The sequence below is a fragment of the Aethalodelphis obliquidens genome, unplaced genomic scaffold (genome assembly GCF_003676395.1).
Source record: "Aethalodelphis obliquidens isolate GAN/ISIS:26980383/991018 unplaced genomic scaffold, ASM367639v1 scaffold30, whole genome shotgun sequence".
Lineage (NCBI taxonomy): Eukaryota > Metazoa > Chordata > Mammalia > Artiodactyla > Delphinidae > Aethalodelphis > Aethalodelphis obliquidens.
In genome coordinates, this window is record NW_020837974.1 from 4,088,675 (window position 1) to 4,116,133 (window position 27,459).

At 39.3% G+C, this 27,459-nt stretch overlaps 1 protein-coding gene across 8 annotated transcripts in view; it reads right to left on the reverse strand.

Annotated features, from left to right (window-relative positions):
• The window catches only part of RNF216 (ring finger protein 216), a 171,770-nt gene that overhangs the window by 122,841 nt on the left and 21,470 nt on the right, over window positions 1–27,459 (reverse strand). For 7 of the 8 annotated variants that reach the window (XM_027125703.1, XM_027125699.1, XM_027125700.1 and 4 more), the window contains exons 3-5: window positions 17,367–17,500; window positions 8,638–9,495; window positions 7,600–7,676 (exon numbers count right to left, since the gene is read on the reverse strand). In XM_027125703.1, coding sequence (XP_026981504.1) covers window positions 7,600–7,676; window positions 8,638–9,495; window positions 17,367–17,500 — 1,069 coding nt within the window. The remainder of the gene's footprint in view (window positions 1–7,599; window positions 7,677–8,637; window positions 9,496–17,366; window positions 17,501–27,459) is intronic. The other variant, XM_027125701.1, reaches the window with a different exon arrangement.

Below are 27,459 nucleotides of genomic sequence, written 5' to 3' on the forward strand. Positions count from 1 at the left end.
GCCGGAATACAAAGCCCAACTGCAAAGCCCCCTCTTCCTCCTGCTCCAGGACCGGTCAGCACATCTCAACACCTTTTTCTTCATCATCACTACCAGGAGTCCCATGCTTCTTACTGTTAAGCTCTCCTCTTCCTATCACCACGCCCAGTCTCTGAAACATAATGCCAGAGGCCTGGAGAGGGAAAAACCCCTTTCCCATATTACAGTAGTAGCAAGGGGAGACACCCCTAGTCAAGAATTCTGAGCACATTTCCCATTAAAAGCATTGTCACTGATGGTGACTCTTTGTTCCAGTACAAACTGATGAGCACCACAGGTTATACAGATCTCTGAAGGCTAACCTGAGAATCATTCACTGTTAAGAACCCAGTATTTGTGGAGAAAGGCATGAAGTTCCAAACAACCCCTTTAACATGCACAACTGGACATACTACAAACCAGATGTGGAATAGCTCCTCCATTCCAATCTTACCTGTTTGTAACGTTCTGATAAGTGTGGCTACCACAGGCCAACAAACTGCCCCAAAACCAGGAATTTGGGGAAAGATAAAAAGGTCAAATATAAAGAATCTTCTTTAATAGAATAGCCATGCATGAGTGAAGCCAGAGGTCTCCTAAGTGGGACGCATGGAAGATGATCTGCTAGGGTGTTGGAAGAAAGTAGTAAAACTTGTTTCTAGTTTTTAAAATCTCATCCTTTAAAATGTTCTATTTTTATGCACTTCCTAAAGTACATGCTATAGAACAGTAGGTATAATTTCTGAATCACCCCCCAACCCCCGGCCGCATTTTAGAGGTTCTTCTCTTAGCAATTCATTTTATATTTTCAACACTATTAAAAACTTCACATATCGAAATGCTTGTCAGAACTCAAATCTGCCCACCTACTGATATTATTTCATGCTTGATCTGACCTGACAAGCTACAGGGTTTCGAGAAAGCACTCCCACTAAATAAGCCAAGCTAATATTCCAAGCTTTTATTCTTTAATAGTTGTTTGCTGCCTCGATCCAACTTAAGTTGCATCACATGTGAGTGAAAAGTCTTAGTTAAAGCGTCAAAGAGTAGGTTACCATCACAGCAGGTTCTCTGGTGAACAGGCCCCTCCTGCTAAAATGACCAGCTGGTTACATCTAAAGGTGACTTAAAGACTGCACACAAAGTGACTGAGAGTCAGCCCCACAAAATACCAGCTTGCTCAACTCTGCTTTGGGCCTCCTTTCGGCCCTACATTAACAACATTCAACTTAGTTTTGAGAATTAACAACTTAGTCTCAACAGCCCAGGGACGAAAGGAAAGCAGTGTCAGGAAAATCATACTGTAAGTTTCAAAAGATTCAATACCATTATTGAACATTCCCTTTCCTTTGGAATTCACAAGAATTTATGTTTAAGGATGAATATTTGCTTTTCAGTGATGCAAACGGCACAGAGTCAGTAAGCCCCTAGAAAAAATGACCTGTATGAGACTCAGGAGGTAGGAGAACAGAATTGTCACAGAATCTGTCAATTTGATCACACTTTACCGATATTACATTGAAGACTAATTTTGCAGATACTTAAAAAATAATATATTCATCCACAGAATGAGAGGGAAACATTATAGTATACTAAATTTCTAAAAGATTACTTTAATATTTACTATAAGTTATTTAAAATTCTACTTGGTATCCTATTCAAATCAGTATTCTGTAACTAAATGTGCTAGGTATATACATTTATAGTTTCTAAAATGAATGAACATTATGCTTCATAATCAGGAAAATATTAACAAAAAAAGGAATTCAATGATACAAGAGAAGGAGTAAACAATTTACATAGGAGGGAAATACAGTTAGTAAACAAATACATGAAAAATGGTACATAGCTAATTACCAAAGAAACGCAACTAAAATATTACTTACTTTATGCCTAGTTAAAATAAGACTACTCTATATTGTTGAGGAATGATTAAACCAATTCATATACATCTCTAACAGCAACATAAACTGGCACAACTCCACAGGAAGGCTATTTGTTAGTTTGTTTTTGCTGCGCTACTTGGCTTGTGGGATCTTAGTTCCCCAACCAGGGATTGAACCCAGGCCCTCCGCAGTGAAAGCACAGAGGCCTAACCACTGGACTGCCAGGGAATTCCCTGGAAAGCTCTTTGGAAATATGTTTCAAGGATCATGAATCTGTTTATAATCCCTGATCCCAAATCTTAACTTTTAGGGTTTCAGCATACCGTGTATAACAAAAAAAAGGAAAAGTACTACATGGAATAATGCAGAATGTTTATCAGAACACTAGTGAAACTATGTACAGGAAAAATATTTAACAAAGAGGAAAATTCAATAGAATAATTTTTATTAAAGGTAATCACTAATAACACCATAAAAAGTATTTTTTTACATAACACTATTTCATGAAAAAGATATCCAAAATTGTATTTACCCTCCAAAAAAAATTAGGTTTTCATTCCAAGAACTAAAAAGGTACGTTAAAAAAAATCAGTTTGGACTTCCCTGGTGGTGCAGTGGTTAAGAATCCACCTGCCAATGCAGGGGACACGAGTTTGAGACCTGGTCTGGGAAGATGTCACATGCTGCAGAGCAACTAAGCCTGTGTGCCACAACTACTGAGCCTGCGCTCTAGAGTCCTCGAGCCACAAATACTGAGACTGTGTGCCACAACTACTGAAGCCCACACACCTAGAGCCCATGCTCCACAACAAGAGAAGCCACCACAATGAGAAGCCCGCACACCGCAAGGAAGAGCAGCCCCCACTCACCACAACTAGGGAAAGCCCGCGTGTGGCAACGAAGACCCAATGCAGCCAAAAATCAATCAATCAATCAATCAGTTGTTTTTTAGTTGAGTGGAAGTCTAGGAGATATTTTTCATTGTAAAAATGTAGCTACTTCTGCTCAATTTTGCTATGAATTTAAAACTATTTCAAAATTAAAGTTTATTAATTAAAAATAATGCAGTTGCCATCATGTTGTTTACATACTCAAAAAGAAAATATTTTAAAACCTTAGAATAAAACAGCACCTTCACTTCTAGTAATGGCAGACCAATACTCCCAAAGATGAGAAACAAGACCAAAATTAAAAAACAAAATTAAAAAATTTCTACTTGAAGGTATCACTAGCCAACAGGGTGGTAAAGAAGGCCAAGTCTGGGCTTCCCTGGTGGCGCAGTGGTTGAGAGTCCGCCTGCTGATGCAGGGAACACGGGTTTGGGCCCCAGTCCAGGAAGATCCCGCATGTCATGGAGCGGCTGGGCCCGTGAGGCATGGCCGCTGAGCCTGCGCATACGAAGCCTGTGCTCCGCAACGGGAGAGGCCACAACAGTGAGAGGCCCGTGTACCGCCAGAAAAAAAAAAAAAAGAAGGCCAAGTCTGGTTAAGACTAGGGGCTTGGGAGGCATGTACAAGTATGCTCATAGCTGCATTATCTGCGATAGCTAAAAAGTGACAACAACCCAAATGTCCATCAAAAGTAGAGGGAGGGGCTTCCCTGGTGGTGCAGTGGTTGAGAGCCCGCCTGCCGATGCAGGGGACACGGGTTCGTGCCCCGGTCTGGGAAGATCCCACATGCCGTGGAGCGGCTGGGCCCCGTGAGCCATGGCCGCTGAGCCTGCGCGTCCGGAGCCTGTGCTCTGCAACGGGAGAGGCCACAACAGTGAGAGGCCCGCGTACCGCAAAAAAAAAAAAAAAAAAAAAAAGTAGAGGAAAAAATTTAATTACAGCATTTTCATACAAGTGGACTACTACTTAGCAACGAAAATGCATGAACTATAGTTATACACAGCATGAAAGAATCTCACAAACATAATGTTGAAAGAAGCCAGTCACGAGAGAATACAGACTACATGATATCTTCATACAGCATTCAAAGATGGCAGCAATGCTCTATTTTTTGAAGATTGCTGGGTGGTGGTTACATGAATGTTTTATATGTAATAATTTATTAAGCTGTGCATCTTTATTTTGTGCATTTTTCTGTATGTGTATTATAGTTCAAAAATAAAAAAATTAAGTTATACACAATCCAGAATATGGAGGAAAGGCTTGAGAAGAATGAATGGCATGTAAAATAACAAAATGGCTTCCCCTTCCAGCAGTATGGAAGATTAAGTACCAATTAAGTACCCAGGCAGTCTCCAATTGAAAACTGAATGAAATATTAAAATAAAACTTTTAAAGTACACCAAAATGTTTAAGTTACTAAGGCGTTTTCAGGAGTCCAAATCTAAGTGAAACTGACACCCCTGAGAAATAAGCTAAACACAGAAGCTAGTTTTCCTGAGGGCATTTGTTGATCCTAATAAACGTGAGCCCTTAGTTTTCACGGGGCACACAGGATAAGAGACAAAGCTCAGAGACCACATGGAAAAGCATGCCTTAACACTGATGCTGAGTGGACGGATGGGAAAACAGAACTCCTCCTGAGAATTTGTGATTACCCAGTCCTCATCCAGGACTAAAGTCTTACTACCCAGGTAAGATAAAACTTCCAGACAACAACCTAAAGTAGTATTAGACTGACATTGCCCTGAGGAACATGACAGAAGTTAAAGCAAATCCTCCTTGAAGGAACCGTTTCTATCAAGACCTCAAGTAATGCGCTCACAGTCAAAATCTACAAAATAACGCAAGGAAACAGGACACCATGAGGCCAGGAGAAACAACAGAATGAGATTCACAAGAACTTCATGTGTCAGAATGATCACACCCAGAACACAAAGAAGTTATGTTTATTGTTTTTAAAGACCTAAAGTGATTAAAAATACAAACAAAAAATAAAACACTATTAGAATGGCCTGAAGAATTAAAGAATAAAAATACTAAAAATGAAAAACATATAGAAACTGAAATTAAAAACATAACAGATGGACTTACTAGCAGATTATACCCCACTGAAAAGACAATTGGTGAGCTGGAGGTTAGATCTGAAAAATCATCTGGAATGCATCTCAGAAACAAAGAGATGATGTTAAGAGCCATCATGGACAAGGGTTAGAAGAAAAGTGTTACAGAAGAGGGGAAAAAGAGAACAGGGCAGAAGAATTATTTAATGAGATAATGGCTACAAAATTTCCAGACCTGACCAAAATCATCAATCTACAGCCCAGCACAGTCTATATTCTAACTGTATTGCCTTAGTGAAATATACTTAAGTGCAAAAATAACTACAAAACATTGTTTACTTCACTCAGTAGAGGTATTAGTACTAGTAACATCGGTACTACAATGTTAAAATTATTTTATGTATATTTTAGGATAAAGAAAATAAATATATTAATGTTATTAGAAATTACGTTTTTAGTGGAAGAAAAAAACACATAAATGTAAAATTCAGAAAAATTGAGAAAAAAATTTTAATTTTAAATTTGAATGGGAAATTTTGAATATAAATTCATGATTTTAAAAAAAACTTATTTTCTTGGTTTGTCCCTTAAAAAGGTCCTAGAAGTAATGACAGGCTAGTAGGTATGATGAGCAAGTTTAGCCCCAAGATGTTAGTTTATAAATAACAATCCTCATTCTAAGAAACCTGGATTTCTTGGGGGAAATGACAGATTCCAGGTTTTCGGCAGAGAAGTTCAAGGTAAGCCTGGGGTAACTTAGCCTATTAGAAAGCCAGGATGTGCTCAAAGACTAAGGGAGTCATGCTAAAAAGACACAGGTGCATCTTAAGAAGCTCCTACTGGTCAAATTTAGGATAATTCAGTTTCAAAAAGAAAAAAATTATAAAGCACCACTTATACAAACCTTTATGTCTACAGAGATTTAAAAAAGAGCACAGGGCTTCCCTGGTGGCGCAGTGGTTAAGAATCCGCCTGCCAATGCAGGGCACACGGGTTCGAGCCCTGGTCCGGGAAGATCCCACATGCTGTGGAGCAACTAAACCCGTGCGCCACAACTACTGAGCCTGTTCTCTAGAGCCCGAGAGCCTCAACTACTGAAGCCTGCACACCTAGAGCCCGTGCTCTGCAATAACAGAAGCCACCGCAATGAGAAGCCCACGCACCGCAACGAAGAGCAGCCCTTGCTCACATTAGCCAGAGAAAGCCCGCGTGCAGCAACGAAGACCCAACTCAGCCAAAAATAAATAAATAAATTAATTAATTAAAAAAAAAGCACGCAAGAAATAAAAGGCAAAATCTTCCTTACAGCAGAATGCCAGATAATAACCTAGGTGGTGGATACAGGGTGTTCTTTCAACTTTTTATGTTCAAAAATTACAGGCGGAAAAAAATCAGTAACATTAAAAAAAAAGTAAGTGGTGGACTGTTCTAAATTAAAAAGCTAAAAAGATAAACAAATACATTTGAAACCTTGATTCCATCTTGGTTTAAAAAACTGGTAACAGTGCCTGCCTCTGGACAGAGGGGGAGAGATAGGGCTGCCAATGGCACCACAGTGCCTTTGTATGAATTAGAAAAAAGTACCTCCTCTGGGCTGCTAACCTCAGACAGAGGGCCCTTCCTTCTTGGTTAAGGCAGCCAGCTCCCACTCGCACCCTTGCTGAGTTCTACGGTACAGAATATAATCTTTGAGGACAGAGGTTTAGTATCCACCTTTAATTAAAATAATCTGTATTAATTAGCCGAAAATTTGATCAAGTTCAATACCTACTGCTCTTTACAAATTTACAACTGTTCCACCTCTGCATACTAGAAGGAGGTGAAAGAGTATAAGAGGAAAGAGACTTATTTTTCATTTTGTATTCTTTGGGACACTTTTATTTATTATTATTTTTTTTGTTTTGCGGTATGCGGGCCTCTCACTGCTGTGGCCCCTCCCGTTGCGGAGCACAGGCTCCGGACGCGCAGGCCCAGCAGCCATGGCCATGGATCCCACATGGCCATGGATCCCACATGGCCAAGGATCCTACATGCCACGGAGCGGCTGGGCCCCGTGAGCCATGGCCGCTGGGCCTGCGCGTCCGGAGCCTGTGCTCCGCAACGGGAGGGGCCACAGCAGTGAGAGGCCCGCGTAACGCAAAAAAACCCCCCAAAAAAACATACTTATCAACTTTATAATGAAAATTAAAGAAGACACTTCCATACCTGTCTCCATATAGGCAGAGTGGCTACAGAATACTTTGTTACAAATATAGGGAAGAATATATCTTTAACATCCTGACCAAAATATGGGTAGTATCAATGCTAAGAATTAACTAAACATCTTAATTCTATAACCATGCATGATTCTATACAAGATCCAGAAAACAGTCTGTATACGACTAAAATTAAAACTATTCTAATAGGATGATTCAAAAAGACATAACGCTAACTGAAGTAAGGCAGCCGAAAAAGGACAAATATTGTGTGACTCCACTTACATGAGGTCTCTAGAGGAGCCAAATTCATAGAGACAGAAAGTAAAACAGTGGTTGGCACACACTTGGGAGAGGAAGTGGGGACAGGTTCAGTTCGAGAAGATGAAAAAGTTCTGGAGATGGATGGTGGTGATGGTTGTGCAAAAATGTAAATATACTTAATGCCACTGAACTGTACACTTACAAATGGTTAAAATGTTTTGTGTTATGTATATTTTACCACAATAAAAAAGAAGAAAGAAAAAAAGCGTGGTGGTATACTTACACATTCAAATCATAGTAATTTTTCAAATGAATTATTTCCTCAATATAGCCATGTGCTACATCTGGAAATCTTACTTCCTAGAAGGGAATAAAAAACATTATTTATATTTCATCCCCTGGTATGGTTTCAAATTGCAATAAAAACCAGATGGCAAAAAGTACATAAAATGACTAAAGACTAGAAAAGGACTGTAAAGCAGTTTTGTGTCTGGCTTAAACCTTCACACAAGGTGCCCAGATTTATCTGTCTACACAGAATATGGAATTTAGAAAGGTACGCAGAGATCACCTGGTCCTCTGCCCCCATTCTGCATGTCTATTCTATAGTCTTCCAATAAATATTGAACATCTCTGCCCAAGCAAAGGAAGTCTAAAGACAAATAAAACACTTTCTAGTGTATACCCTCAAGAAGCACACAATCTAGTAGACCAGATGAAAAAACCTGGGGGAAGAAGGGTTAAAAGACTGTTCCAAGGCAAAGAGCAGCCCACAGAGCCCTGCATGACTTTCTAGGTCAGTGCTATCTAACAGAACTTGGTACAAAGGTGGAAATGTTCTATTCTGTGCTTTCCAACACGGTAGCTGTTCAGCCCTATGTGGCTACTGAGCACTTAAAATATGACTGGTGCCACCAGAAATGAAATTTAAATTTTATTTAATTGTAAGACATTTAAATTTAAACAGCCAAATGAAGCTACTGTATTGGACAGTGTAGCTCTAGGTAATCTTATAAACCTGCTTTAAGGGTTTGAATTTGGAGTTAACTCAATTCCTTTTTAAAAACTGCGCAGACTGCTCATATGACAGCATGAGGGCAACCATGATCTGCAGCTAGAATCCCAGAGGGCTTGCTGAGGGTTTAAGCATACATTCAGGAATCCTGATTCAATTTTCAAATCTTCAGTTTCTCTCCTTCTAGTCTACAAATCTAGGAAATTCAGAAAATGAAGTCCCCACGCACAAATAATACTTTTGCAATAAAAGGAAACTCAGTATACTTAGTGTGTATAATTATTTACATATCAAAATAAAACTTACTGTTTCTTTCACTAATAGTGCAATGAGTTCTTGGTCTACGTCAGGAGCTTCTTGCCTCCAAAGGTTTTCCAAATTGGGCTCCTGAGATCCTTGCAGTGGAAAGGCTGGACCTGGCTCTTCATCATCTATTGCTAATTGTTGGTCTTCAAGCTCTTCCAGAGGATGGGCAGGCTGAGGAGAAGAAGGGCCTGGAATCCCATCCTGCTGGGGTTCTGATCTTGGAAAAGCTGGTCTTGGAAAAGCTGACCCTGAGGCTTCATGCTGATACAACAGTGGGCCCAGTTCTACTTCAGGCTGCCGCTCCTGAGGCACAACCTGGTTTGTTATCTCACGGGGCTGTTGGTTCAGAGACTGGAAGTAAGGATGGTCTAACCAGCAGTCTTCTTCGATGGCCTGGTCATCTAGGATATCAGTTGATTCTCCGAGGTTTGATAAAAGCTCTGTCTCTGAGTCTTCAGATGACTGGTTCTGAGTGTCCAAAGGATCACTTTCTGGAAAAAGAAGGCTACCTTCTTTCAAGATAATGATTTTCTGCTCTGCTCTGTGGTTGACAATGTCATTTGTTGCTTGGTTATGACTTGGTCCAGGCTTGGGTTCTCTTTCTGTTTGTCCACTTGGCTTAATGAATTCAGAAACTCCAGGAGGCCCAAGATCTAGAAATTCACCGTAGTTATCCTCAGAATCATCCTGTGCCCCAGAACCAAACAACGAGCTGTTACACACAGAAAAAAAGCGGTTCTTATCTGATTCAAAGGCTGCTCTAGACTTTTTAGGCCTTTCTTCTCCCAATCTTTTGAGATCTTGCCACTGGGCAGCTGGTTTGATGAGATTGGGTCGTGATGTCTGAGGTTTATTTGTCTAAGAAAAAATGAAATTTTAATAATAATTCAATTTTTTTCCTGTGTCTATACCTCCCTATGTACTTATATTGAGCTTCTGAGGTTGGACAGGAAAGAAACAAAAACAAAAACACCCTCCGCCATGAGACCTATTCTTCACATTTATCTTAACATTGAAATTTGGTCACACTATAGTAACTGTAAGAATCAAAGCAGCCATTCATTGATCGAAGCATGACTTATAGTTTGAATTATAATTTCACCTGAGACCAGTAAAACAAAAATAACTGCATAGTACAGAAAATAATGAAAGAATGACAACACAGTAGAGGAATGAGAAACGTTCAACAGACACACGAAAAGCAGCTAAATCTCATTAGTAATGCAGCAAAATGCAAATTAAAACAAGGTACCCCCCCCAAGACTGGCAAACAATTTTTAGTTAGACAACTTTTTAGTTAGCATTGGTACAGATGTGGGAAAACTCTCATACTATCATTCATTGCTTGTGAATTTAGGAAAGCAATTTGGTATTACTTATTTTTTAAAAAATGTATATCCTTATGATTTGTCACTATCGTTTTTCAATATCTATTCTATAAACCCTTATGTGTCCAAAGGAAGCATATTCACTGCCACACTGCTTGCAACATAAAAAGAAAAACACTGGAGACATTCTGAAGTTTGTTCCTAAGCGAATAGTTAAGTAAACTATTATTTATCTGCTCTACAAAATACTCTCCAACTCTCCACCCCTCCAAGAGGTAGCTCTATATGTAATGAAATGGAAACATCACCAATAAACGTTACTACGTGAAGAAAAGTTACAAAACAATACATACACAGACTGATTCTATTCTTAAAAAAAATCAAAATACAGACATAAAACATACCATTTCTAAAAGCATACACACACACACACACACACGCGAATACATATGAATTCAAAGAAAAAGATATGGAAGGATACATGCCAAACTAGTGACAACAGTTCCTCTGGGAAACCTCTGGGGCAGAAGGGGCTAGTGAAGACAGACTTCAGTTTTATCTGTATTGTTTCAATTTCTATAGAGAAAACAATCATATGTTATTTATAAATGTAAAAAGTGGAATGCCCTGGGCTTCCCTGGTGGCGCAGTGGTTGAGAGTCCGCCTGCCGATGCAGGGGACGCGGGCTCGTGCCCCGGTCCTGGAAGATCCCACATGCCGCAGAGTGGCTGGGCCCGTGAGCCATGGCCGCGGAGCCTGTGTGTCCGGAGCCTGTGCTCCGCAACGGGAGAGGCCACAACAGTGAGAGGCCCGTGTACCGCAAAAAAAAAAAAAAAAAAAAAAAAAAGTAGAATGCCCAATTTTAAGGTAGCAGAATAAAGATGCCTCTGATCCTTCTCTTCTCTGAAATTACCCCAATCCAGAGAGGAGAATGAGACAAAGAACTGAAAATCTTTGATAAAACCAGCAGACATCTGCGATCCCAAATCACAATATATACGAGAAGGAGCTGATAAATCTAGTGAGGGAAGTCTAACCAGATTTTAGGCAAGGCAGAGAAAGCTTCAGAAAGGCTGAGTTTTCCAAAGTAGGTGGTGTGGCCTGGCGGGCAAAACCAACTCCTTGCTTGGAACAATGGGAACCTCCACTCCATTTGGCAGCAAGGATGTTCTGAGGAGGTTAGACTGAATGAAGACACACGTCTCTGCTGGAGGTAGGCTGTCAGTGAGGCAGGAGGGAGAGAACTTTGAACTGGGCTGCTCTGAAACTGGCAGTATCTGCCAGGCAGTAAGAAAGAAAGAAGCATACGTGCATGTAAGCACACCTCCCCCACCCGCTGCCACCCCAATGTCCTCTGTCATAGGAAGAATTCCTGCTAGCCAAGAATAGTGCCTGAGCCTTTCCCCAACATAAATGCCTGCAAAGAGCTGGTCCAGGAAAACTTCAAATGCATTCAACGTTGAGTAGTGATAAAAAATAAGCAGTACAGAAACTATATTAAGATACCTAACTATTGAAAAAAGAAGTGGTAGATGAGCAACACAGATGATAAAATCAGTACTACACAGTGAATGAAATGAGAAGAGAGAAGCAGGAAAACAAAGTAGTAATGAAATAATTAAGTATTTAATATAAATGTTCTAAATCATGGTTTTGTAGAAATAAGGTAACCATCAAAAGTTGGGAGGGGAAATGGAGAAGCTGAGGGTCAAAAGATACACTTAAAGCTAATAAATCAACATATAAGGACATATGTAAGGATAGCAGTTGAAAGTATAAAAGCAAGTACTAGAAGAACTAAAAACAAACAAAAAAACCTAAGGATAAAAACCTTTCAAATTATTAGCAAGGACACATGCCCCCAATATAAATAAAATAAAACCTCAAAAATGCAGGGAGTATAGTGAAAGATCATTTTTAAAAGCAATAAAAATATAAAGCATATTAAACACTATTAGAGAACTAAAAACAAAGTATAATGGTCACATTAATAAATATAAATTAGATCAATTTACCTATTTAATTTAAAAGTCTCTTTAGGGGCTTCCCTGGTGGCGCAGTGGTTGAGAGTCCGCCTGCTGATGCAGGGGACATGGGTTCGTGCCCCGGTCTAGGAAGATCCCACATGCCGCGGAGCGGCTGGGCCCGTGAGCCATGGCCACAGAGCCTGTGCTCTGCAATGGGAGAGGCCACAACAGTGAGAGGCCCGCATACAGCAAAAAAAAAAAAAAAAAAGTCTCTTTAAATAGAACCACTAGGCAAAACCCAACTCTATAATCAACTACAGGCATACCCCAGAGATACTGCAGGTTTGGTTCCAGACCACTGCAATAAAGCGAGTATCCCAATAAAGCAAGTCTCAAGAACTTTCTGGTCTCCCAGTGCATAGAAAAGTTATGTTTACACTATACTGTAGTCTATTAAGTGTGCAATGGTATTATGGTTAAAAAAACAATGTAAATCTTTAATTTTTTAAATGCTATTGGAAAAAAGGTGCCAGAAGACTTGCTCAATGCAAGGTTGCTACACACCTGCAATTTGTTTAAAAAAAAAAGAGCAGTATCTGCAAAGCACAGTGAAATGAGACATGCCTGTATACAATCAAGAGTTACTACACCACTGGGATCCAGAAAGCACATGGACAAAGACACCAAAGCGGATTTCTGATTCTAGCAATGGCATGCTAGACCATTCAGATCAACCCTTCTACTGAGTAAAAGCAGAAACCCTGGTCAAAATATCAAAGCAAAACCAAAACATCTACTTGAAGGCCTCAGGATCCAGGAGGAAGAAATCCAACAAAATAAGCTACTTTTCTTCTACAGATGCATTTGCCAATCCCAGACCTGGATGAAGAATGAGAAGATTGAACGAAACTTTTGGTATCTTTTTTGAGGAGCTAAGTGCACAAAATCAGAATTCAGAACTCACCATGGGGAGGAGTTCTGGTAAATCTCAAGCTCTAGGGTCATTCCTTGAAGGGTACACCACTGAAGTAACGGTAAAGCGGAAATATGCTGGACCTCCCAGAAGCTGAATTCTAGTTTCAATAGTTTAAATCCCTGGATCTGAGTTTCCTGGTCTCCCAAACCTTCTTTGAGAAACAAATATAGGCCCTCTTTGAAGAAAGATAATATCACCTAGAACCTCAAAATTTTCATATATAGTGATACTACTATTCAACAAAAAATAACCAGGCATATAAGAAGTTGATGCAACATAATAGAAAACCAAGAGAAGTAACAGACAACAGAAACAAATCTACAGTGATTTCAAATAGTGAAGTTATCAGACATGGATTCTAAAATAACATGCTTAGCATGTTTAAGGAAATAAAAGACTAGATTGAAAGTTTCACCAGAGAACTAGAAACTGTTACAAAGAAAGAAAAAAAATAAACTATCAAATGGAAATTCCAGAATGTAAAAATACAATAACTGAGATCAGGAATCAATGGATCAGTGCACAGCATTTTAAATAAACACAGTTGAAAAGAAAAATTAGTGAACGGAAAGACAGGTCAGAAGAAAATAGAATAATGCATAGAGACACAAAATGATTGAAAATTAGATAAGAGAATAGGAGACATAAAGAATAATACAGTGAAAAGGTTTTACCCAACTATGTAACTAAAGTTCTAGAAAAAGAGGAGAGAGATAAGAAGCAATATCTGAAGATAAAATACAAATATTCAAGCAGAACAGCAGCTTGATTACATTTCTGAAGATCTAAACCGGATAATTAAAAAAAAATCCAAACAGACCTAGATACAGCAATAGGAAGACTGCAGAAATCAAATACAAAGATAAAAATTTAAAGCAGCAGCACATGCTACTTTCAAAAGGAAAAAATAAGACTCACTTTTCAATAGAAAAATGGAAGCCAGATGGATAAACAACAAGGTCCCACTGAATAGCACAGAGAACTATATCAATAACCTATGATAAACTATAATGTAAAAGAATATAAAAAATATGTGTACGTATAACTGAATCACTTTGTTGTACAGCAGTAATTAACACAACATTGTAAATCAACTATATTTCAATTAAATAAATAAAAGAAAAATGGAAGCAAAAAATACTGGAATAGTATCTTCCTTGTGTTAAAAGAAAATAACTGACACATTGAATTCTATACTCAACGAAAATATCAGATTTACTATAAAGAAAATCCTAAAGAGTGTTCTTTAGATAGAGTAAAAATAATCTCTGTTTTAAGGCCAGAGATGCAGAAAGGAATGAAGACCAACATAAAAAGATAAATATCTGGAGAAGGTAAAGTGAATACTGATTGTAAAAAACACAGGGTTTAAAACAATATATACAGGGGCTTCCCTGGTGGCACGGTGGTTAAGAATCCGCCTGCCAATGCAGGGGACATGGGTTCGAGCTCTGGTCCGGGAAGATTCCACATGCCACAGAGCAACTAAGCCCATGCGCCACAACTACTGAGCCTGCACCCTAGAGCCCATGAGCCACAACTACTGAAGTCCGCACGCCTAGAGCCCATGCTCCACAACAAGAGAAGCTACCGCAATGAGAATCCCACGCATGGCAATGAAGAGTAGCCCCCGCACGATGCAACTAGAGAAAGCCCGCGTGCAGCAACGAAGACCCAATGCAACCAAAAATAAAATTTAAAAAAATTTAAAAAAAAAACGAGCAAAGGATCTGCATAGACATTTCTCCAAAGATATACAAATGGCCAATAAGCACATGAAAAGAGGCCAACATCATTAGCCATCGGGAAATGCAAATCAAAATCATAATGAGATACTGCTTCACAACCATGAAGATGGCTGTAATAAGAAAGATAGATAGCAATTATTGGTGAGAATATGGAGAAGCTGGAACACTCACACTGCTGGTAGGAATGTAAAATGGTGCTACTACTATGGAAAACAGTCTGGGAGAGTAAAATACAGATTTACCTTGTGATCCAGCAATTCCATTCCTAGGTATATACCTGCTATGGTCTGAATGTGCCCACTCCCTCTACCTCCAAATTCATATGTTGAAATCCTAATCACCAAAGGTAATGGCAGCAGTAGGGGGAGTCTTTGGGAGGTGCTAAGTCATGAGGGTAGAACCCTCATGAATGGGATTAGTGCCTTTATAGAAGAGGCTCCAGGGAGATTCCTAGCTCCTTCCACCATGTGAGGACACAGTGAGAAAGTGCCAGCTGTGAACCAGGAAGAGGACCTTTACACGATCATGCTGGAGTCTTGATCTTGAACTTCCCAGCCTGCAGAAGTGTGAGCAATAAATTTCTGTTATAAGCTACCCCGTCTGTGGTATCTTGTTAGAGCAGCCCAAATAGACTAAGACAATACTCAAAAGAAACGAAAACATATGTCCACAGAAAAACTTCTACATAAATGTTCATAGCAGCATTATTCATTATTCATAATCACAAAAAAGTGGAAGCAACTCAAATGTCCATTAATTGATGAAAGGCTAAACAAGATGTGGTATATCCACACAATGGTATATTATTCAGCAATAGAAAGGAGTGAAGTATCGATTCATCCTACATCACAGATGACCTTGAAAACGTTATGCTAAAGAAAGAAGCTGGTCACAAAGGACCAAATAGTATATGATTCCGTTCATATAAAATGTCTAGAATAGGCAAATCTATAGAGACACAAGTGGTTAGTAGTTCTTAGGACTGGGTGGAAGAGAAGAAGGGAGGAGGGAAGATAATGGTTAGCTCATCAAATCAAGAAAAAAGGCTAAAAAACCACAGCTACACTAAAATAGAAAAGGAAAATGGAGGAACCATAGGTTCAGAGTAAGTAGAAAGAACAGGCTATTTTGTTTAACTCTATTAAATACATTAAAAAACGCTGAAGAAATAAATGATTTTCTAGAAAAATATCAGGGACCAAAACAGATACTGAAAGCAACACAAAATCTAGACATGTCAATCACCACAGAAGAAGCTGAAACAGTTTCAAAGAACCGTCCTCCATGAAAAGAAATAGCCCAGATGCCTTTAGGGTAAGTTCTACCAAATCTTTAAAGAACAGGTAACTCCAACATTATTTAAAATATTTTATCAGAGCACAGAAAAAGAAAGAAAACTTCTAGACTCTTCATGAAGTCAGAATAATGTTTATAAAAAATTTGTCAAGGACAGCCCAGGCACACACACACCCCTATGGGCCAATCTCACTCGTGAGATCTATGGAGAAAACCCTAAATAAATCTTAGCAAATAGAATCTAATAGCACATTACCATAATACTGTAATACCATTACCAGGCAAAGTCTGCCCAGAGACAAAGTAATTTACCACATTAACGGATTTTTAAAAAATCATATAATAATCTCCACAGATGCTGAGATTGAATTTGACAGAATTCTACATTTACTCATTAATAAAAACTTGAAATAAAGTAGATAGCTACTTCCTTAACATAATTTAAAAACGGTATCTCAAGCAATAAGTCACCATCACACTTAAGAAGAAATATTAAAAGTATTCCCATTTATGTCAGTGGCTATTTTTCTTATTTCTATTACCACTATTACTTAAAAAATTTGAAGACTTATCACTTAATATAATTAGACAAGTATAAAAACTGGAAAGGAAGAAACTGTATCATTATTTACAGATGGACCAGATACCATTCCTTGGGTCAACTGAAAAATGACTACAGACAATAAAAACAAGCTGATTATGAAATTAATATAAAAACCAACAGACTTTTAAATTAAAAAAAAAAGTTTTAAAAGGTACACAGAAGAAAAGATGCTATTTACAAAAGCAAGAGAAAACATAAAATAACCAGGAACAAACTTAAAAATGTTTAAGATCTATTGTAAGAAAAATTCAAAATGCTCTGGCTGAGGAATATAAAAGGTTAGACAGAAAGAACTTGTTCTTAGTTAGAAAGGGTCAATATTATAAAAACTTTCTATAACAATAAAATATGTTTTAAATTAAACAAACTATCTACCTATCTTTTGGAATTAGAAAAGCTGATCTTAAAATCTGCATTAAAATATAAGCACAAAATATCCTGGATGAGTCTGAAAAATATAGAGTAATAAGGGGAGATGGGCACTATCTGATATTAAGATACATTATAAGGACATAGTAATTACAACACTGTGGACTAGTACATGAAGAGTCAGAGCAACAGTTTAGAAGTTAAGTCCAGAAATAGACCAAAACATACAGCTTCTGACTTCTAAGCTAAGGGGACATCAGGTAGGGTATAAAAGAGGCTGTTCTCAGAAATGTAGAACAAGTGCAAACAAATAGTGCTACAAGTGTAGCACAAGAGGTGCTCTCAGCTGTTCTATAAGGCCCCTACCCACTACTGAGTGGCTGAAGAATCAGATTATTAACTTGCAATATGCCTCGTCACGTTAAGTTTTAGAAAACTCACTTCCGCCAGGATGACATCATCATCCAGGTCCTCTTCATCATGCTGCTGAGGAGCTGGGGTGACCAGCATTGGAACCCCTTCCTCATCAGAGGAGTCAGATATGGTGATGGGTCCATCTCTGAGATTGATCCAGTCTAAAAGTAGGCAGAGAACACTGTTAGGAGGAGGTGGGCATAATCACATTGTCCTTTAATTCAACTTTGGCATGAAAAGGGTCAAGCTTAAAGCCAAGTTTACAGCTAATGGAGTGTTAACTTATCTCCTCAAGCAGCACATGCAACCAAGCATTAAAATGAGCCATTTTTCCATGCTGATCTTTGCCAATAATTCATTTTGGGAATCACCAGAGAAAATCTGACAATTACTATGCTCAAGATTATCAACTTTTTCTTATACTAGACTGGAGGAATCTGTTGATAAAATCTTCTCGACTGCTCATTTCTTAAAAGTGAAATTATGGCCTCCCATCTCACCTCTATTCTTCCAAAGAAATATAAAACACTGCTTTATTCAAACTGATAGGTCTGAAAAAACTTTCACTCAGAAACAGTAAAATTTTCACTTAATATTTAAAATATTAAAATTTGCTCACCTTAGACACAAACCTTAAATATCACTTACTCAAACATATTTCAGTGTTTTAGTCAAACACCCATTTATCATCTATGACAGTAAGCACTTTAATCTTCCTGTTTCCTTTTAAATATAACTAGAGTTAAACTAACCATCTATTGATAGATGTAATAATTCTGTTAAAGGTCTCCAAGTACTTTTATTTGTTTGAAGACAAAGCATGTTTGATATGAATTACTGGATAACACAAATTAATAATTCCTCCATTAAAGCTCTAATATTTTTCTCAAGGTTAATGCCTCATGTATTTTTATGTTACCCAACAACCTGAAAAGCAATATAAAACCAATTATCTCATTTCATTCCTGTAACAGGACTGTGGTAATGCCAAGACAGTAGTTTAAAACAGGTACGTCCACGGGATCTAAGGTCAGACTGCCTGGATTCCAGCCTCAGCTCTACCACATACTAGCTATATGATGCCATTATTTACTTCTTTAGGCATCCATTTCCTCAACATTAAAGAAAGGCTAACAACACTGCCTACCTCAAATAGCTGTATTACCTAAAATGCTTGTTTATTATAGTACTTGACACACAGTGAAGTGGCCTGATTTTAAGTCCAATGCTACCTACACAGAAACAACCAACTGAACTGAGGGCCTGCGGAAGTACATTATAGAGGATTTCTCTAAAACCTGCATAATGAATCCAAGTGATTATCACCATCACCTGCTGAAACCCTACTAAAATGATAGTAAACGAACTTTTAAAAAGTATAACCTCTTAATTACACAAAGAAGAGAAAAGGAGATAATAGCCAGCAGGAGATTTAAAAAAAATTCTGGAAAACAGCAGATTTACACATGACAAGAGCTCTAGAAGAGTGGATAAGGCTCAAATCCACAGCCTGCAGCGGGGGCGGCCAATCAGAGGTGGCCTAATTCATGTTGCAGAATCGTAGATTTCCTGAATAACTGTTCTCAATTACTGTATGCCTTTGGTCATTTCCAGTCTTTAAATGGTTATTTTAGGGCTTCCCTGGTGGCACAGTGGTTGAGAGTCCACCTGCTAATGCAGGGGACATGGGTTCGTGCCCTGGTCTGGGAAGATCCCACATGCCGCGGAGCGGCTGGGCCCGTGAGCCATGGCCACTGAGCCTGCGCGTCCGGAGCCTGTGCTCCGCAATGGGAGAGGCCACAACAGTGAAAGGCCCGCGTACCGCAAAAAAAAAAAAAAGAAAAAAAAAAAAAAAAAGAAAAGGTTATTTTAGACAATTCTGTCTAATTTTACGGTTGATTTTGGGGAGAAGATTTGCCAAGCTTCTCACTCAGCCATTCCAGAAGACCCACACTGTGGAGGTCCACTCTGAAGAGCCACTGAGGCAGCGAGTCACTAGACACCACGCCAAGAGAGGAAAGGGGTGTCACTGGAACAGCCATAATGAGTAAGACTCTGGCTGCCTTCTGCCGCTTGGCTCCCTGAATGCTGGCAAACACTCTTGAATTCCACATTCAAGACACTGTAGATTCCTCTCTGGAAGAATTGGCCCAAGAAAAACACACAGACAACAACCGTGGGGCACCCAGCTAAAAAGTTGGTTTTAAACCTATCACCTTACAGTGAAGCCCAAAGATACTCCCCAACATACCACATATAAACACATTAGCTTTTAAAAATATACTTTAAAATTTTAAAGTATAACAGAGCAAAGGCTATGAATTAACACAAAAGGCCCATACCCGAGTGACCATCACAAAGGTTCGTAAATAAATTTCTTGCACGTTAGTAGTCTAAACTACTCACATTAGTTCCTGAAAATACATTCTTTTGATTCTGGCTTCCTTGCAAACAACATGTCTGAGATATATCCACGTTGTTGCATGTTACAGTATGTAGTTTTCGTTGCTGTATGTAATTTACTATATGAATATATCATAAGTTACTTATTCTTCTGTTGACAGACATTTGGGTTGGTTCCAGTCTTGCCTGTTTGGATAATGCTGTTATGAACATTCTTGTATATGTATCTTGATAGACTCATTTCAGTTAGGTACATTCTAAGAGAAGCGCTGAGCCACAGGGAAAGCATATGTTCAATTTTAGTGGACAATGCCAACCAATTTTCCAAATGTCTGTGCCAATTTACACTCCCACCAGCAGTGCAGGAACTGGAAACTTGTTTTGTTGCTCAAAATGTCAATTTTGGTAAACACATTGGGTGCAACATTCAATATATGTTTGTTGCTTATTTATTTATTTAAAACATCTTTACTGGAGTATAACTGCTTTACAGTGGTGTGTTAGTTACTGCTTTATAACAAAATGAATCAGCTATACATACACATATGTCCCCATCTCTCCTCCTCCTCCCTCCCATCCTCCCACAAAGCACCAAGCTGATCTCCCTGTGCTATGCGGCTGCTTCCCACTAGCTATCTATTTTACATTTGGTAGTATATATTAGTCCATGCCACTCTCTCACTTCGTCCCAGCTTACCCTTCCCGCTCCCCATGTCCTCAAATCCATTCTCTACATCTTCATCTTTATTCCTGTCCTGCGCCTAGGTTCTTCATAACCATTTTTTTTTAAGATTGCATATATATGTGTTAGCATACGGTATTTGTTTTTCTCTTTCTGACTTACTTCACTCTGTATGACAGATTTTAGGTCCATCCACCTCACTACAAATAACTCAATTTCATTTCTTTTTATGGCTGAGTAATATTACATTATATATATGTGCCACATTTTCTTTATCTATTCATCTGTCGATGGACACTTAAGTTGCTTCCATGTCCTGGCTATTGTAAATAGAGCTGCAATGAATATTGTGGTACATGACTCTTTTTGAATTATGGTTTTCTCAGGGTATATGCCCAGTAGTGGGATTGCTGGGTCGTACAGTAGTTCTATTTTTAGTTTTTCAAGGAACCTCCATACTGTTCTCCACAGTGGCTGTATCAATTTACATTCCCACCAAGAGTCCAAGAGGGTTCCCTTTTCTCCACACCCTCTCCAGCATTTATTGTTTGTAGATTTTTTGAGGATGGCCATTCTGACTGGTGTGAAGTGACATCTCATTGTAGTTTTGATTTGCATTTCTCTAATGATTAGTGATGTTGAACATTCTTTCATGTGTTTGTTGGCTATCTGTATATCTTCTTTGGAGAAATGTCTATTTAGGTCTTCTGCCTATTTTTGGATTGGGTTGTTTGTTTTTTTGATATTGAGCTGCACAAGCTGCTTGCAAATTCTGGAGATTAATCCTTTGTCAGTTGCCTCATTTGCAAATATTTTCTCCCATTCCAAGGGTTGTCTTTTCATCTTGTTTATGGTTTCCTTTGCTGTGCAAAAAGCTGTTAAGTTTCATTAGGTTCCATTTGTTTATTTTTGTTTTTATTTCCATTTCTCTAAGAGGTGGATCAAAAAGAATCTTGCTGTGATTTATGTCATGGAGTGTTCTGCCTATGTTTTCCTCTAAGAGCTTTATAGTATCTGGCCTTACATTTAGATCTTTAATCCATTTTGAGTTTATTTTTGTGTATGGTGTTAGGGAGTGTTCTAATTTCATTCTTTTACATGTAGCTGTCCAGTTTTCCCAGCACCACTTATTGAAGAGGCTGTCTTTGTTCCACTGTATATTCCTGCCTCCTTAATCAAAAATAAGGTGACCATATGTGTGCGGGTTTATCTCTGGGCTTTCTATCCTGTTCCATTGATCTGTATGTCTGTTTTTGTGCCAGTACCATACTGTCTTGATTACTGCAGCTTTGTAGTATAGTCTGAAGTCACGGAGCCTGATTCCTCCAGCTCTGTTTTTCTTTCTCAAGATTGCTTTGGCTATTCAGGGTCTTTTGTGTATCCATACAAATTTTAAGATTTTTTTGTTCTAGTTCTGTGAAAAATGCCACTGGTAGTTTGACAGAGATTGCATTGAATCTGTACATTGCTTTGGGTAGTATAGTCATTTTCACAATGTTGATTCTTCCAATCCAAGGACATGCTATTTCTCTCCATCTGTTTGTAGCATCTTTAATTTCCTTCATCGGTGTCTTATAGTTTTCTGCATACAGGTCTTTTGTCTCCTTAGGTAGGTTTATTCCTAGGTATTTTATTATTTTGGTTGCAATGGTAAATGGGAGTGTTTCCTTAATTTCTCTTTCAGATTTTTCATCATTAGTGTACAGGAATTCAAGAGATTTCTGTGCATTAATTTTGTATCCTGCTACTTTACCAAATTCATTGATTAGCTCTAGTAGTTTTCCGGTAGCGTCTTTTGGATTCTCTATGTATGATGTCATGTCATCTGCAAACAGTGACAGCTTTACTTCTTCATTTCCAATTTGTATTCCTTTTATCTCTTTTTCTTCTCTGATTGCTGTGGCTACAACTTCCAAAACTATGTTGAATAACAGTGGTGAGAGTGGGCAACCTTGTTTTGTTCCTGATCTTAGTGGAAATGGTTTCAGTTTTTCACCGTTGAGAACAATGTTGGCTGTGGGATTGTCATATATGGCCTTTATTATGTTGAGGTAAGTTCCCTCTATGCTTACTTTATGGAGGGTTTTTATCGTAAAAGGGTGTTGAATTTTGTTGAAAGCTTTCTCTGCATCTATTGAGATGACCATATGGTTTTTCTCCTTCAATTTGTTAATATGGTGTATCACATTGATTGATTTGTATATATTGAACAATCCTTGCATTCCTGGGATAAACCCCACTTGACCATGGTGTATGATCCTTTTAATGTGCTGTTGGATTCTGTTTCCTAGTATTTTGTTGAGGATTTTTTCATCTACATTCATCAGTGATCTTGGCCTGTAGTTTTCTTTCTTTGTGACATCCTTGTCTGGTTTTGGTATCAGGGTGATGGTGGCCTCATAGAATGAGTTTGGGAGTGTTCCTCCCTCTGCTATATTTTGGAAGAGTTTGAGAAGGATAGGTGTTAGCTCTCCTCTAAATGTTTGATAGAATTCGCCTGTGAAGCCATCTGGTCCTGGGCTTTTGTTTTTTGGAAGATTTTTAATCACAGTCTCAATTTCAGTGCTTGTGATTAGTCTGTTTATATTTTCTATTTCTTCCTGGTTCAGTCTCAGAAGGTTGTGCTTTTCTAAGAATTTGTCCAGTTCTTCCAGGTTGTCCATTTTATTGGCATATAGCTGCTTGTAGTAATCTCTCATGATCCTTTGTATTTCTGCAGCATCAGTTGTTACTTCTCCTTTTTCATTTCTAATGCTATTGATTTGAGTCTTCTCCCTTTTTTTCTTGATGAGTCTGGCTAATGGTTTATCAAATTTGTTTATCTTCTCAAAGAACCAGCTTTTAGTTTTATTGATCTTTGCTACTGTTTCCTTCATTTCTTTTGCATTTATTTCTGATCTGATCTTTATGATTTCTTTCCTTCTGCTAACTTTGGGGTTTTTTGTTCTTCTTTCTCTAATTGCTTTAGGTGTAAGGTTAGGTTGTTTATTTGAGATGTTTCTTGTTTCCTGAGGTAGGACTGTATTGCTATAAGCTTCCCTCTTAGAACTGCTTTTGCTGCATCCCGTAGGTTTTGGGTCGCCGTGTTTTCATTGTCATTTGTTTCTAGCTATTTTTTGATTTCCTCTTTGATTTCTTCAGTGATCTCTTGGTTATTAAGTAGTGTATTGTTTAGCCTCCATGTATTTGTATTTTTTGCAGATTTTTTCCTGTAATTGGTATCTAGTCTCATAGCATTGTGATCGGAAAAGATACTTGATACGAAATCAATTTTCTTAAATTTACCAAGGCTTGATTTGTGACCCAAGATATGATCTATCCTGGAGAATGTTCCATGAGCACTTGAGAAGAAAGTGTATTCTGTTGTTTTTGGATGGAATGTCCTATAAATATCAATTAAGTCCATCTTGTTTAATGTGTGATTTAAAGCTTGTGTTTCCTTATTTACTTTCATTTTGGATGATCTGACCACTGGTGAAAGTGGGGTGTTAAAGTCCCCTACTATGATTGTGTTACTGTCGATTTCCCCTTTTATGGCTGTTAGCATTTGCCTTATGTACTGAGGTGCTCCTATGCTGGGTGCATAAATATTTACAATTGTTATATCTTCCTTCTTGGATTGATCCCTTGAACATTATGTAGTGTCCTTCTTTGTCTCTTGTAATAGTCTTTAGTTTAAAGTCTATTTTGTCTGATATGAGAACTGTTACTCCAGCTTTCTTTTGATTTCCATTTCCATCCCCTCACTTTCAGTCTGTATGTGTCCCTAGGTCTGAAGTGGGTCTCTTGTAGACAGCATATATATGGGTCTTGTTTTTGTATCCATTCAGCCAGTCTATGTCTTTTGGTTGGAGCATTTAATCCATTTACATTTAAGGTAATTATCGATATGTATGTTCTTATTACCATTTCCTTGATTGTTCTGGGTTTGTTACTGTAGGTCTTTTCTTTCTCTTGTGTTTCCTTCCTAGAGAAGTTCCTTTAGCATTTATTGTATAGCTGGTTTGGTGGTGCTGAATTCTCTTAGCTTTTGCTTGTCTGTGAAGGTTTTAATTTCTCCATCAAATCTGAATGAGATCCTTGCTGAGTAATCTTGGTTGTAGGTTTTTCCCTTTCATCACTTTAAATATGTCCTGCCACTCCCTTATGGTTTGCAGAGTTTCTGCTGAAAGATCAGCTGTTAACCTTATGGAGACTCCCTTGTATGTTATTTGTTGTTTTTCCCTTGCTGCTTTTAATACTTTGTATTTAATTTTTGATAGTTTGATTAATATGTGTCTTGGCGTTGTTTCTCCTTGGATTTATCCTGTACGGGACTCTCTGTGCTTCCTGGATGTGATTAACTCTTTCCTTTCCCATATTAGGGAAGTTTTCAACTATAATCTCTACAAATATTTTCTCAGTCCCTTTCTTTTTCTCTTCTTCTTCTGGGACCCCTGTAATTCAAATGCTGGTGTGTTTAATGTTGTCCCAGAGGTCTCTGAGACTGTCCTCAATTTTTTTCATTCTTTTTTCTTTATTCTGCTCTGCAGTAGTTATTTCCACTATTTTATCCTCCAGGTCACTTACCTGTTCTTCTGCCTCAGTTATTTTGCTACTGATTCCTTCTAGAGAATTTTTAATTTCACTTATTGTGTTGTTCATCATTGTTTGTTTGCTCTTTAGTTCTTCTAGGTTCTTGTTAAATGTTTCTTGTATTTTCTCCATTCTATTTCCAAGATTTTGGATCATCTTTACTCTCATTACTCTGAATTCTTTTTCAGGTAGACTATTTCCTCTTCATTTGTTTGGTCTAGTGGGTTTTTACCTTGCTCCTTCATCTGCTGTGTGTTTCTCTCTCATCTCATTTTGCTTAACTTACTGTGTTTGGGGTCTCCTTTTCGCAGGCTGCAGGTTTGTAGTTCCCATCGTTTTTGGTGTCTGCCCCCAGTGGCTAAGGTTGGTTCAGTGGGTTGTGTAGGCATCCTGGTGGAGGGGACTGGTGCCTGTGTTCTGGAGGAAGAGGCTAGATCTTGTCTTTCTGATGGGCAGGACCGCATCCGATGGTGTGTTTTGGGGCGTCTGTGACCTTATTATGATTTTAGGCAGCCTCTCTGTTAATGGGTGGGGTTGTGTTACTGTCTTGCTAGTTGTTTGGCATAGGGTGTCCAGCACTGTAGCCTGCTGGTCGTTGAGTGGAGCTGGGTCTTGGCATTGAGATGGAGATCTCTGGAAGAGCTTTTGCTGTTTAATATTACATGGAGCCAGGAGGTCTCTGGTGGACCAATGTCCTGAACTTGGCTCTCCCACCTCAGAGACACAGGCCTGACACCCAGCCAGAGCACCAAGACCCTGTGGGCCACATGGCTCAGAAGAAAAGGGAGAAAAAAAGAAAGAAACAAAGAAATTAATAAAATAAAATTGTTATTAAAATAAATAAATAATATTAAAAATAAAAAAATTTTAAAGTAATTAAAAAAAAACCGGACAGACAGAACCCTAGGACAAATGGTAAAAGCAAAGCTATACAGACAAAATCACACAAAGAAGCATACACATACAAACTCACAAAAAGAGAAAAAGGAATAAAATATATATACCGTTGCTGCCAAAGTCCACTGCCTCAATTTTGGAATGAGGTTGTCTATTCAGGCATTCCACAGATGCAGGGTGCATCAAGTTGAGTGTGGCGATATAATCCGCTGCTCCTGAGGCTGCTGGGAGAGATTTCCCTTTCTCTTCTTTGTTTGCACAGCTCCTGGGGTTCAGCTTTGGATTTGGGCCCACCTCTGCGTGTAGGTCAGCTGAGGGCATCTGTTCCTTCGCTCAGACAGGACGGGGTTAAAGTAGCAGCTGATTAGGGGGCTCTGGCTCACTCAGGCCAGGGGGAGGGAGGGGTACAGAATGCGGGGCGAGCCTGTGGTGGCAGAGGCTGGTGTGACGTAGCAACAGCCTGAGGTGCGCCGTGTGTTCTCCCGGGGAAGCTGTCCCTGGATCATGGGACCCTGGCAGTGGCGAGCTGCACAGGCTCCCGGGAGGGGAGGTGTGGACAGTGACCTGTGCTTGTACACAGGCTTCTTGGTGTCTGTCGCGGCTGGCTTAGTGTCTCATGCCCGTCTCTGGGGTCTGTACTGATAGCCACGGCTTGCACCTGTCTCTGGAGCTCGTTTAGGTGGTGATCTGCATCCCCCTCCTTGCGCACCCTGAAACAATGGTCTCTCGCCTCTTAGGCAGGTCCAGACTTTTTCCCGGACTCCCTCCCGGCTAGCTGTGGCACACTAGCCCCCTTCAGGCTGTGTTCATGCAGCCAACCCCAGTCCTCTCCCTGGGATCTGACCTCCGAAGCCCGAGCCTCAGCTCCCAGCCCCCGCCCGCTGCAGCGGGTGAGCAGACAAGCCTCTCAGGCTGGTGAGTGCTGGTCGGCACCAATCCTCTGTGTGGGAATCTCTCCACTTTGCCCTCTGCACCCCTGTTGCAGTGCTCTCCTCTGTGGCTCTGAAGCTTCCACCCCCCGCCCTCCCACACACACCCCGTCTCTGCCAGTGAAGGGGCTTCCTAGTGTGTGGAAACTTTTCCTCCTTCACAGCTCCCTCCCAGTGGTGCAGGTCACGTCCCTATCCTTTTGTCTGTTTTTTCTTTTGTCCTACCCATGTACGTGGGGAGTTTCTTGCCTTTTGGGAAGTCTGAGGTCTTCTGCCAGCATTCAGTAGGTGTTCTGTAGGAGTTGTTCCACATGTAGATGTAGTTTTGATGTATGTGGGGAGGAAGATGATCTCCACGTCTCACTCCTCTGCCATCTTGAAGATCTCTCTGTACTCACAATCTGGGTGTATGACTGTTGTCTCCTTTTCTTCACATTCCAGGGCTCTTTGCTCAAAGAAGGTGACCAGGTTCAGCTTAGAGACAGCAACACCTGGTGCGTGGCCTGGAGGGCAGACAGGGTTTCAGCCGCCCGGGTCTGTCCCGAGTACAGTGGCAGTCCCATATATGTTTATTATGTCCAGTTTGTTGATCGTGTTCTTCCAGTGTTCCATATTTATACAAATGTTTCTGTGT